This window comes from Emys orbicularis, chromosome 1, assembly GCF_028017835.1.
Source record: "Emys orbicularis isolate rEmyOrb1 chromosome 1, rEmyOrb1.hap1, whole genome shotgun sequence".
Taxonomy (NCBI): domain Eukaryota; kingdom Metazoa; phylum Chordata; order Testudines; family Emydidae; genus Emys; species Emys orbicularis.
In genome coordinates, this window is record NC_088683.1 from 257,307,609 (window position 1) to 257,320,886 (window position 13,278).

The 13,278-nt window shown below is 43.0% G+C and overlaps 1 protein-coding gene across 4 annotated transcripts in view; it reads right to left on the reverse strand.

Annotated features, from left to right (window-relative positions):
- MCF2L (MCF.2 cell line derived transforming sequence like) overlaps nucleotides 1-13,278 on the reverse strand; it is a 262,818-nt gene that overhangs the window by 88,388 nt on the left and 161,152 nt on the right. For all 4 annotated transcript variants that reach the window (XM_065400851.1, XM_065400844.1, XM_065400835.1 and 1 more), the window contains exon 3: nucleotides 12,854-12,968. In XM_065400851.1, coding sequence (XP_065256923.1) covers nucleotides 12,854-12,968 — 115 coding nt within the window. The remainder of the gene's footprint in view (nucleotides 1-12,853; nucleotides 12,969-13,278) is intronic.

Genomic DNA, 13,278 nt, shown 5'->3' on the forward strand with positions numbered 1-13,278 from the left:
TTTAAGTCATCTTTATGTTCCCAACTTATCTTATCCACTGTTATCTTGTCCATTGCAAATGGTTCCCTGCGTGTTTCCGCTTATCTTAGCTAGTACAAACATTCTGTCTCCAGCCTGCAGAGCTATTTTCCTTCTTAATTCTGTCTCCCAAGAAATGAGGCCTCACCCATGTCCAATTACTCATGCCAAGCCAGGCCTACATGCCACTGCTTGTTTTTCTTCTCTATACTAGCATGTGTTTATTTGCATTATATTTCTGTCTTTTTGTGTTCTTTTAAGTTCATTACACAGCAACACATTTCCAAGACCACAGTAGTTGTAATTATTTGAACCACCATTAATACTAGGCTTAAAGTATGAACTGGGGGTGCAAGCTCACCCTCTATGGTACAGTCTACCAGGGTATAAGTCTACAATATAAGACGGCTCTGCCTTTAAAGCATCCTTCTGTAATTTTAACTTGGCTTTTATTTTAATTACATTATTTAAAAAACTGGTACAAAATATAAAGTATTTATTTATTACCACAGGAAATTTAGATTAACAAAACATAGACCAATTAAAATAACACTCCTTGGGTTCATTCCAGGAGTGGTCCTTTTCAGCTACCACACCATACTTATCACCACCATAGGCAGTTTTTTATTTTACCAGTGTCCCAGCATCGCAACTGAACTGTGCAATTTAGAGACTGTTCCCCCCACAGTGAACTCAAGTGCTGGCGACTGCCTGTAGGACGTTACACCTGCACATGTAAGTGTTCCCCAGGTACAAACAGCAGTACACATCTGGGGCTTTCCAGACCTTGCCTTGTCTTGCAACAGTATTTGAGGGGGGGGAAACAAACTTCTTCTATGCCATATGGGTTGTAGTGCTTTGCAGCACTTTCACAGGTAACACTTTGAACAAGGTGATTGTGGTGATTATTGTGGGTTTTGTGGCCCCTCCCCCCAAACTTCCTGCTATTTGACCCTTGTTAATTTTCTTACCCTACACCAACTGGTATTACTCTCCTGTACCAAATTATTAACTGTACTGTGGAGATAAGAGAGCAAGAAAACATCCCAATAAGTAGGCCAGCAAACAGAATTCATGAATTAGAGAGCAGCTCCAAATCTGTCACACCCCCTTAAATGCTACTGTAAAAATGAGTCTGATAATCTTCAAAAGTATATCCATAAAAACAATGATACTATAACGTTCTTTAGCAATATTTTTCCTGCCCCCAAATGGAGAACACCCTGTACACTAAGTATCAGAGGGGTAGCCGTGTTAGTCTGAATCTGTAAAAAGCAACAGAGGGTCCTGTGGCACCTTTAAGACTAACAGAAGTATTGGGAGCATAAGCTTTCGTGGGTAAGAACCTCACTTCTTCAGATGCAAGTACGAAAGCTTATGCTCCCAATACTTCTGTTAGTCTTAAAGGTGCCACAGGACCCTCTGTTGCCTGTACATTAAAGGGCTCTAATTCAGCTGGAAAGTTGTGATTTTCTGGGAGTAACCTGTTTAGGATTAAGATTGGCATACCATGAAAAGAAGTGTGGAGGGGGAGGGGGGGGGGGAAACCTTGTTAACCCTGTCAGAGGGAGCAGTGAAACTTCTTCGTGTAAGTGGGGGAATGGTCCTGCTATTGTGGGAAACTTTTCTGGCTTATAAATGACTCAGGTGAAATGGGCTAGCGAAAGGATCTGTGTCCTCGCTCCCACTTCCTTTACCCAGAGGCCTGCCTGACCTCAAGAGCTCCCCTTCCACTCTCCTGTGTGGCAGAGTACTCGTAACCCTGACAAGGCTGGGCCCAGGATTCCTGGGGGGTTCAAACCCCAACCTTGTTGTGGTCACTTAGGACAGGGACTAGGGTGCCCCCACTCCAGGGTGCTCTCTCTGCACTGGACGCTGCCGTGACCCACTGATCATTGCATACATTTCAGGTAAATACACTTTAATAAACAGCAACCAATTAAAAAAAAATAAGGAAAAAATGGGAAAGGTTAAAGGAAAATATGTAACCCCGCTCTGTGGCACAGGGACATCACAACCAGCCATCTCTGGAATGTCCATTCCAGGCAATTCCAGCTCACACATAGGACAGGACCCTCCCCCCCCCCCCCTCCCGCCTCCTGACTCCCTCATTAGCCTGCCCGCTGACCTGGAGCACTGGCGTCTCCCCATTACTCCTGGGGACTGTCAGTCTTAGGGTCCTGATTTCCGATCAACCCTTCCCCTTTCTTTTTGGTACTGGGAGCTAGCCAACCAAAAAGCTCCCACTGAGTTTTAGTAAGGGGCCAACAGTCCCTTTACATTAGTAATGAGTAGTCCTATTCTGCTTCTCTTCATCTTCTGCTGGAGCTGCTCAGGTTGTAACATTTATTATAGTTCCAGAGCTGTGAGGAACTCACTCTGCTTGTTTCTCTTATGTTTCTGGATTTTAAGAAATGCCTGCATTTATGGGGTTAGGCTCAGCATGGGGCTGCTTCATTGGTGCACCACACTCCTTACAAAGTCTGATTTACAATACAGAATGTTTACTAAAGGCAAGGAGTTGGCTTTGACATCCAGCTGTCTTTACACAGCAAAGAGTATCAAAACAATAAAGCTGAAGCACAGGATCTTCAAGCTGAACATACAGGATGTTAGGGAATTCTTTGAGATTACTCCTAGGTGTGGCAAAATAAACAATCGTAACAGCAACTGTTCAGGGATCAAGTACTGTTCCTACTGAAATGTACAGCCAGGAGTTTTAGGGAGAATTTCTATACCTATCTTTGCTTAAAAAGTCTAGAAACCAAAGAGAATTAAAACTAATTACCGTCTTATTTGAATCTTACACGAACAAAAAAGTTTGTTTATGGAGACACTAACGAATAATTTAGATTGAAAATGTGACAATTAAAAAAAAAAAAGTCATAAGCAAGTAATATCAACCAGATTCTAAATCCCTATTTTGCATTCAGATTTTAAATTCCTAGTTTTTTAATTTAAAAAATCCACAAATCTTGGAATGTGACTTGTGTGGCACCCACATCAAACAAATGAAACCAACAAAACAAAACAAAAACTAGAAATATTTACATCTATCCAGTAATCAGTGCTGCCAGTGGACTCCAAAAGACAAAGTTATGTTAAATTTTCATTAGAAACAGAGGAGGAAAAATAGCCAATCAACCTGTGTCAAATGGAAAAGGACAAGAATAAGAAGGGGAAAACATTTGTTAAATTCTTGAGTGATTCAAACAAGAGCAACAATGGTGGTTGACAGAGTTCCTGTACCATGTCTGATATTTTTAATAATTAACTTTCATCATTTTACAATGCTCACTTTTCCCTTTGTTTTCAATGGGTGAAAAAAATTTACCTGTGGGCAGTGGGCCTTTACAAGAGCCATGCACTGCTTAAATCCCTCTTAAACCCTGAGGATATAAAAGTGGGATTTAATTGATACATAGGTTTTGACTGCACAGAAGTGAATTTCACCCACTCAAACCAAGCTCAAAACAATTCCAAACCTAGTTAAACTGAGACATTCTCTAAGTCAGTGGTTCTCAACCAGGGATACATGTACCCTTGGGGGTACAAGGAGGTCTTCTGGGGGTACATCAACTCATCTAGATATTCGCCTAGTTTTATAACAGACTACATACAAAGTACTAGTGAAGTCAGTTCAAACTAAAATTTCATACATACGACTTGTTTATACTGCTCTATATACTATACACTGAAATGTAAGTACAATGTTAATATTCCAATTGATTTATTTTATAATTATATGGTAAAAATGAGAAACCAATCAATTTTTTCAGTAATAGTGTGGTTGTGACACTTCTGTATTTTTTATGTCTGATTTTGTAAGAAAGTAGTTTTTAAGTGAGGTGAAACTTGGGGGTCCGCAAGACAAATCAGACTCCTGAAAGGGGTACAGGAGTCTGGAAAGGTTGAGAGCCATTGCTCTAAGTAATGTTTGCCAAAATGTCATCACATCTGAACCATTGGCACATGGATGGTACAAAACCTTTTCAATTGTATTCAGCTTTATGACTGAATGCAATCATTTGAAACAAATTTCAAATTTGATTGTTTTCTCTTTCATAGGAACATATGGTATTTCCAACAGCTCAGCAGCTGTGCCATGTGAAAGGAATAGCATACAAAGCACAATAGATTTAACTGGAAGCCCTGGAACATTCTAGCCAATGACTCTGGGAAAGGGATTGTGAGTGTAACAGAACAATGTAGGTTCTGCATCTTTACCTTGGGTTGTAAACCGATGGAGAGGAGTGAGTGCAGCCAAAACAGCAGAAGGAAGCGGACACTGAAGCTGCAAAATTGTTGCATATTGCATCAACTTGAGCTGTTAAGCTGTGTGCTTTTTGGCACCTTTGACTCACTTACAGCAATGTACATCTGTGGTGCTAAATAAAATGATAATCAATAATAAAGCAGGGATTCCCTGAAGTTTGGGAGAACTGCAGTAACAGAACCTCAGAACCCATGAGATGCATAAGATCTAGTGCAGGGTTGTTCCCTAATTTCTGGTTTAAAAATGTCAAACAATGGAGGTTCCTGGAACTCAAGAGAGCTTCTTGGAATAGAGAGAGGAGTTCTAGAGTTAAAGCAGTTGGGACCCAGAGACAATGACATTCTCCCAAATTGGAGACCAAAAGGGAGGTCTACAAGAAAGGAAAGAGCAGAACATACCAAGTTAACGTACAAGTTTGTGCAAGTGAGGCAGAAATGAAGAGCAAGTTGTTACTTAACAACCTTAACTAGCTTTTGAAACCAAGTTTGGTAGCTGAATTTTTTTTTTAAATAGCTATCATTTCCATGCATGTGTAAATAAATACATCTTAATTTACCTATTAGGTGCTCAAAAACTATGGGGATGAGGTCCACATAAATAGATTCATAGCTAGATTTTAACCATTTTTTCTTCGAGTGCTTGCTCATGACTATTCAACATTAGGTGACTCACAAGCAGTACCCCAGTAGGTGGGCTTAGAGTTCATGGACATGCTGACTGCAACACTGCCCTCCCAAAAACTGGTGGTGTTTGGGTGATAGCATAGTGGGATGCAAAGGTATGCACTGATGACCAGGTCGCAGTTCTGCAGAGGTCCTGGAATGGGACCTGCGCAAGGAACGCTGATGATGAAGCCTGGGCTCTTGTGGAATGGAGAGGTTAAGATGGGAGGAAGCGGGACTGTCGCCTGCTCGCAGCAAGCTCAAATACAGGCAGTTATCTAGGACAAGATCTTTCTGGTTGACACAGGTAGACCTCTCATCCTTTCTGCTATTGCTATAAAGAACTGTGTGGATTTGCGGAAGCGTTTAATCCTCTCAATATAAAAGGCAAAAGCCCGTCTAACAAGTGAAGCCATTGTTCTTCGGAGTTTTTGTGAGGTTTAGGGAAGAAGACTGGTAATAAAATGACCTGGTTGTTATGGAATTGTGACACCACCTTTGGCTGGGAGGCCGGATGGAGGCACAGTTGGACCGAATCCTGGAAGAACACTAAGTAGGATGTCTCTGAAGTAAGGGCCTTGATCTCAGAGACCCTTCTGAACGAGATGATCGCCACCAGGAAGGCGACCTTCCAGGAGAGAAGTGTCATGGAGCATGATGCTAACAGCTCTAAGGGGGGCCTGTAAGCTTCGACAGAACCAAGCTGAAGTCCCATGGAGGGGTCGGCTTGTGGATCTGAGGGTACAGTCTTTCCAACCCCTCGAGAAACTAAACCATCATCTCATGGGAGAACACTGACCTGCTGTTAACTGGAAGGTTGAAGGCTGAGATGGTTGCCCAATGCACTTTAATGGATGAGAGGACCAGGCACTGCTGTTTTAGGTGGAGCAAATAGTCAAAGATAGACTGAAAGGAAGATTAAGATGGAAAGAGAGCACATTCAGAAGCCCAACAAGAGAGAGACTTCCACTTGGCCAAGCAGATAGCCCTGGTGGAAGGCTGTCTACTGCCTAGCAAGATCTGCTGAACCTGTTCCGAGCAGGCCTGTTCTTCAGCGTTCAGCCATGCTGCATCCCTGTAGTTCAGTTCAGGGAGGCAAGGTTTGGGTGAAGTAATCGGCCGTGGTCTTGTGAAATCAGGTCTGAATGAAGAGGGAGGCAGAGCGGGAGCCAGAGCGGGATCTGACACCGAGAAATCCAGGAGTGTGCCGAACCAATGCTGGCGCGGCCACACTGGTGCTGTCAGAATAACTCTTGCCTTGTCCCATTTGATTTTTAGGAGGATCTTGTGAACCAAGGGGATTGGGGGAAGGCATAAAGTAGGTGGTCTGTCCATGAGAGCAAGATGATGTCAGAAAGGGCGCCGAGGCTGTGTCCGGGCAGAGAACAAAACTAATGGCATTTTCTGTTCTGCCTGGTGGCGAACAGGTCCACCTGTGGAGGCCCCCATCATTGGAGGATGAATTTGGTGATCTCTGGATGAAGGGACTACTCATGGTAAGAGGAGAAGGATCTGCTGAGGTGATCCGCCAGCACATTCCAGGCTTCCAGGAGATGTGACGCCTCGAGATGAACGGAGTGCTTCGTGCAGAAGTCCCACTGACGGATGGCCTCCTGACACAAGGCCGAAGATTGAGCCCCTCCCTACTTATTGATGTAAAACATGGCCACAGTTTTGTCTGTCAGGACTTGCACCACCTCGCCTGAGATCTGGGGGAGGAACACTTGGCATGCTAAGCATACCACCCTGAGCTCCCTGACCTTTATGTGGAGGGAAAGCTCTTGGGACCAGAGGCCTCGAGTACTGAGATTGTTGAGGTGGGCATTCTACCCTAGGTCCGACGTGTCTGAGATTAAGGTGGCCAACGGTTGAGAGGTAACAAAGGGCACGCCCTCATCACCAATCTTGGGCCTTTCTACCAGCCCAGGGAGGCGAGGACCAGAGAAGGAAATGTGAGCACTGCGTCCAAGTGGTGTCTGCTCAGGGACTAAACTAACACTAGCCCACATCTGGAGGAGACTGGATCCAAGAACTGCACCTCATGGTAACCGCAGAGGACACAGTCCTGGCTGCCAAGTTGGCAGTATCCAGAACCACTTGGAGAGCGGTCCTCGCTATGTTCTTACCCTCTTCCAAGAGGGTCACAAATTCCTAAGAATGGCCATACTGGGTCAGCCCAAAGGTCCATCTAGCCCCGTATCCTGTCTTTCAACAGTGGCCAATGCCAGGTGCCCCAGAGGGAATGAACAGAACACGTAATCATCAAGTTATCCATCCCCTTGACTCTTGGGGCAGTGAGTCTCTGAATTTAGTCAAGGAGTCCCATAAATTAAAATCCAATGTTCCCAGCAAAGCTTGCTCATTGGAGATATGTAGTTGAAGCCTACCCATCAAATAAACCTTTCTTCTGAAAAGATCTAATTTCTTCGCATCTTTTTGTTTTGGGGTAGTGCTCGACTGGCTCTGCCTGTCCCTTTCATTAGCTGCAGATACCACCAGAGGGGGTGAGAGTACAGGTATTTGAACCCGCTTGCCAGCACATACTACTACTTCTCTGCCCTATTTGAGATGGAGGGTAGAGAAGGAGTTTGCCACAGGGCCTTGACTGGTCCCATCACCGCCTTATTGATGGGCAGAGCCATCTTGGATGGAGCTGCTGCAGCCAGGATATCAACAAGGCTGTGCAATGTCTCTTTGAGCTCCTGAATTTCCAGGCTCAGGTTCGCAGCAACCCACTTCAGAAGGTCCTGATAGGCCCTGAAATCATCCTGTGGAAGCAAGCTACTGGGACCCATGATGGCCTCGTCTAGGGAGGAGGAGGAGGCTTCCAGAGGAGGGGATCCTGTCTCTTCCTCAACTACATCCTGGAGATGGCTCTGGTGGACATTGGTACTGGGGTCGGTACCAGAGTCAGGGTCAGGTCCCAAGCAGCTCAAACCCGAACGTCTACACTGCAATGGAACCGCTCCTTAGTCCAGCCCTGTGAGCCCAAGTCAGCTGGCACAGGCCAGCTGTGGGTAGAGTGACCAGATAGCAAGTGTAAAAAATTGGGACAGGGGGTGGAGGGTAATAGGAGCCTATATAAGAAAAAGCCCCCAAAATTGGGACTGTCCCTATAAAATCGGGACATCTGGTCACCCTAGCTGTGGGTTTTTTAATTGCAGTGTAGACATATCCTAAGAGTACCCAAGGGTGCCTGTACCACTTCAAGATATTGATGCTTGACATTGGACAATGCAAATTGGGGTCCTCTGGCATTCACCCACTTATTAATTATGAACTATCACTGTCCTGTACTACCTCATCTTCCTCTCGATAGCTCAGCAGCAGCTATGACCACAGCACCCACCCAGTAAAGAGATGGAACAGCAAGAAACAAACAGTCTTCTCTGCTTTCTCCACCAGACCAGGAGAGTAGCCCTGGAGGGAATTATTTTTAAGCCCCAGGAATATTTCTAACTGGTATAAGATTAAGGTCAGGTTTACATTACAGTCTTATGTCTGTATAACCATGTCATTCAGGGGTGTGAAAAATCCACACTCCTGAACTATGTAGTTATACTGACCTAACCCACTTTGTTGACAGCGCTATACTGATGGGAGGGGTTCTCCTGTCAACATAGCTATCGCCTCTCGGGGAGGTGGATTCACTATGCTGATGGCAGAAGCTCTTCCATCGGTAGAGGAGTGTCCTCACTAAAGCGCTACAGTGACGCAACTGTATCAGTGCATCTGCGCCGCTGTCGTGCTGTATGTGAAGACAAGCCCGTAGGGTCATTGCTCTGTACTGATTCCCAGTTTGTTCAAGGTACTTTAACAACATCTCAGTAAGGTAACATTATTAACATTAAGCCTAACTCCTGCAAACACTTAAGCATGTGCATAACTTTACTAAAACGACAGTGCCATTGATTTCAAATGGAACCAACTCCTGTGACTAAAGTTATTAATCTGTATAAGTGTTTGCAGTGTCAGGACCTTAGTTTTTAAATATTTTTGTTAGGCTGCATCTCCCTAGTAAATTACATACTGCCATGCATTGTAGCTTAGGTTGCTATTCCTGCATTGTTGCTTGAATTATTGTTGCTGGGGGATTACACCACTGTAAAAACTTTTAAAAAGCAACTTGATGTGGCTTGATTAAACTTTAGTTTTCTTTACAAGCAAAGCAAAGCAAAGCAACACAAAAACATGAAACTCCACCCTTTACATAAGATAAAACCCTACTTTATTCAGTATCATCGGTCAAAAATATCAGTAGCTGCTATGGAGACAATGGTTTTAAAGGCCTTCTTTAAACAGACAGACTTAAAAACACAGATATACACCGTGCATCTCATCAAAACAGGAACAGTAAAGGGATTAGCTACCAATCATTCATAGTCTACACTCTGCAGCAGTGGTTCTCAACCTTTCCAGACTGCTGTACCCATTTCAGGAGTCTGATTTGTCTTGCGTACTCCCAAGTTTCACCTCACTTAAAAACTACTTGCTTACAAAATCCGACATAAAAATACAACAGTGTCACAGCCACACTATTACTGACAAATTGCTAACATTCTCATTTTGTGTGTATGAAATTTTAGTTTGTACTGACTTCGCCAATGCTTTTTATGTAACCTGCTGTAAAACTAGGCAAATATCAGGATGAATTGATGTACCTCCTGGAAGACCTCTGTGTACCCCCCAGGGGTAACGTACTGCTGGTTGAAAACCACTGCTCTACAGCACTCATCCTTAATCCGTGAGTTGCACTGCTAGAGTAGGAAGAATTAAATGTATATTGTTGATAAAACTGGTCACAAAAGAGCTTTGTATTTAACATTTACAAAGATTACAACACACGTTAGATGATGCTCTCAAGAGGATTTTGTTCACTGTATTACATTGTTGTATCTATAAAATATTAATACACTTTGTAATTCCAAGCATATCCACTTGAGGGAGTTGCATTGCATTAAATAAAATGCTCAATGTAGTTTGTTTAGTTTTTAAAAATTAAGAGAATATTTCAAACTGCTAAGGGATTGAGGACCTCCCCCCAATCCATTTCCTTTGTTAGCTTGCAATATCTATACATATAAACCTATACACACGGCATCATGCAGGTTCACTCATCTGCACCATTCCCTTCCCTTGGAGGCCCAGGTTTGTATCCACTATTTGGGGAGGCAGGACTTGTGGGTTTTGATGGAGAGGACTGTCATGGACAGCGCCCTGGTAAAGCTCCTTCTAGCTGGGAACTCTCCAAATCCAGTGGGCTTTAAGCCTCCAGAGTCTCAACAGAGTTCAGGCACTGCCCCAAGCTTGGAGTCTCTAGGCACATCCTCAGGGTGCAGACCCTCTGTCTAGCACCCCCTTCCCTAAGAGCTGGGACCCATGGTCCAACAGTCTGGCCCCTGGGAGTAGTGCTGCCCTCCCCACCATTAGACTTCCAGTAGCTTAATTACACACTCTTTCAGAACTCCAGTTGTGTGGGCACATTGGCTTTAGACAGGTTTCAGAGTAGCAGCCATGTTAGTCTGTATCCGCAAAAAGAACAGGAGTACTTGTGGCACTTTAGAGACAAACAAATTTATTTGAGCATAAGCTTTCGTGGGCTTTAGAGTTTACCTCCATGGGGGTATGTGGTCAGTCTTGCATGTGCATGCGCACGCATGCACACACTTTGCATAGGATCCTAACACACCATTGTTCTTTACTTACTAACACAAGATATGCACAGAATAGTAAACCCTACATGCATTTCCCTGCCTCCATTTCCTCACCACTATGGAGCACTCTTTGGGATGGGGCCAGGGACATCCAGGATTATTCTCCTGCAGCACATAGTTTGTCTTTTGACCTAGGAAGTGCCCCTCTCTCTCACTCTCTCCAGGTCAGCTTGCTTTGACCTTGATTGATCCCACAGCTCAATCAAGTCCCTTCCCACTATGAAAGCATGCCCAACTATTCCCCTCTCGTGCCTGTCTCTTCCCCAAAGCTTCCCGTTCCTCCAAAAAGCCTTCTTCCTGGTTTCCCTGTGAGTCCTTCTTAACTCCCTGCTTTGTTCCTAAAATCTCCATCCTGTTTAGGAATTTTCCATTCTCCTCATATCACCAGCCCCCTGCAGAGAGACTTGGTCAGACTGATTTCTCAACTCTGGCAACCTACTTATAGCCTACCCATAGTTTGGTATACAGCAGAGTCATCAAGTACAGCTCAGACCACTGCCAGTAACACTGTGGTGTGTATAACAGACCACCACTGTTATGGTGTCTCTTTACCGAGTAGCAAGCAAGGTATGAAAAAAAGGTGAGACTAAAGTTAAACAACAATAATATGCAAAAGAAAAAACAAATGTTTCTTTAAAAAGAGTACAGGGTAAATAAAACAGTTTATATGGAGGCCACCTACCACCAACAGTTATTTCAAATATAGTCTAGTAGCTGCACCTACACAATTTACTTTGGTCTCCCCTGCTCACATACTGCTATTATTGTGATGCAAAGGGGAAAGAACACTGCTTAAGGGTCAGTGCTAGATAATCATGTTTTTATAAGTGAGTTGTTTCTAACTCAGAGAGCTATGTATAGTATAATTACATTTCTCCTACATTGTTGTAATAATGCAACAAAACAACACACCTTGGGGTATTGCAGTATGTTGACCAAATATGTGTAGTGCATTCTACCCTATTATTTATTGTTATTTATAATTTGTATTATTGTAGTGCCTAGGGACATTTGTCATAGACCATGACCCCATTGTGTTATGTGCTTTGCAAACAAAGAACAAAAAGATGGTCTCTGCCAGAAGAGGTTTACAATCTAAGTATAAGACAAAAGAAGACAGATGGACATAGACAGATGGGGGAGTACAAGTCAACAATAAGACAATATTGGTCAACATGATAGGCAGTAGTCTCTGCACACAAAGAACCCAGCCATTATTAAGATACCTTAGGTTGATCAAGTAAAAAGTCAAATCCTACATCTGACCCTTGCAAAACCAATGGTTGAGAATAGGGGGATATATTTAGCAACAAAGATGATTTTAAAATTTAAAAGAAATAAAATAAAATAAAATGTGTTTCTCTCATTCTGGAGATCAGAAAAATTGGAATCATCCTGATTCCACAATAAGTTTACAATAAAACATGGTTTCTGTGTGCTGGCCCATTGCATTAATAAAATGGACCACACTGCTATGTAAGAGAACCATGGTAAATTGCTAGGCCAGTTTTTGTGCACCACAACCAGAAGGAGATGAAAGTGCTGCAGAGAAAGTGTGCTCAGCTGCTGGGGGAAAAAGAGAATACACATATTGATCAGTAGAAGAAGTTGTGAATAACTAAGTAGTATTCTCACTTTCTGTGTGGTGTCCTGCCCAGTGTTTCCTTGGCTGGAAGGCTGCTGTTCCACTGTGGGGTCTCAACAAGGTAACAGGGTGTAAAATAGTGACTGGCGAAACAGGGAATCCTCAGAAGTCCAGAAGGGAGACACACCGAATAACGCCGGCTTTTCCAAGTTTGGTTTTGTTAACAAGAATGAGATGTCACCCCAAGCATGTGTACATTTTTAATTAAATAGTGAATGCAGTGAAACAACAGGACCCAGCCAATTCTTTTCAGAGAATAGAGGGGCATAGCTCAAAAACTGCATTTGCTTGTAGCAGAGAATTATTTTCTCTGATTGTGCCGGTGAAGTATAAATACTATCTCTTAATTCTCGTTTCAAGCTATCTTACCAATAAAAACTCTTAATGACTATAATCCATCATAAGAAAAATGGTATTGTTCCTTTTCTCCATTTACTTGGTCACAGAGTCTGAACTTTGCAACCTGTGTGACATAGGTGTTTGAATGTAAACATATTTGATAACCGTTGCTGTTTTCTCTGGCACAACAAGCACCTACCTTGGAATGCTAGTTAGATATGTCAGGACATTCTGAAACTCTCTCTCTGGGATCTCGCTGAAAGCTGGGTAGTCTGGGAATGTGATAACAGGGCAACCGTCTTCTCCTCTGCCACCTAAAAAGCACAAGCAAAAGTGTCGATATGTAATTAATCACCTTATGTAGTTAATATTTCCTGGCAAACCAATTATTGTAATAATTTTTAAAAAATAATTTTTATGTAGTCCTCAGAAATGGGGATGTTTACTCTGAGTAATCTAGTTTTCAAGTACAATTTAGGAAATATAATCCACCATATCCAGTACTTGCAACTTTTATTTAAAAAAAAAAAAAAAAAAAAAAAAAGGTAAAGTGTCTTTGTTCCCATTGTGAACTGGTTTTAACACCAGATGACTCTGCGCCTTGCATACAATTTACTTTACCTG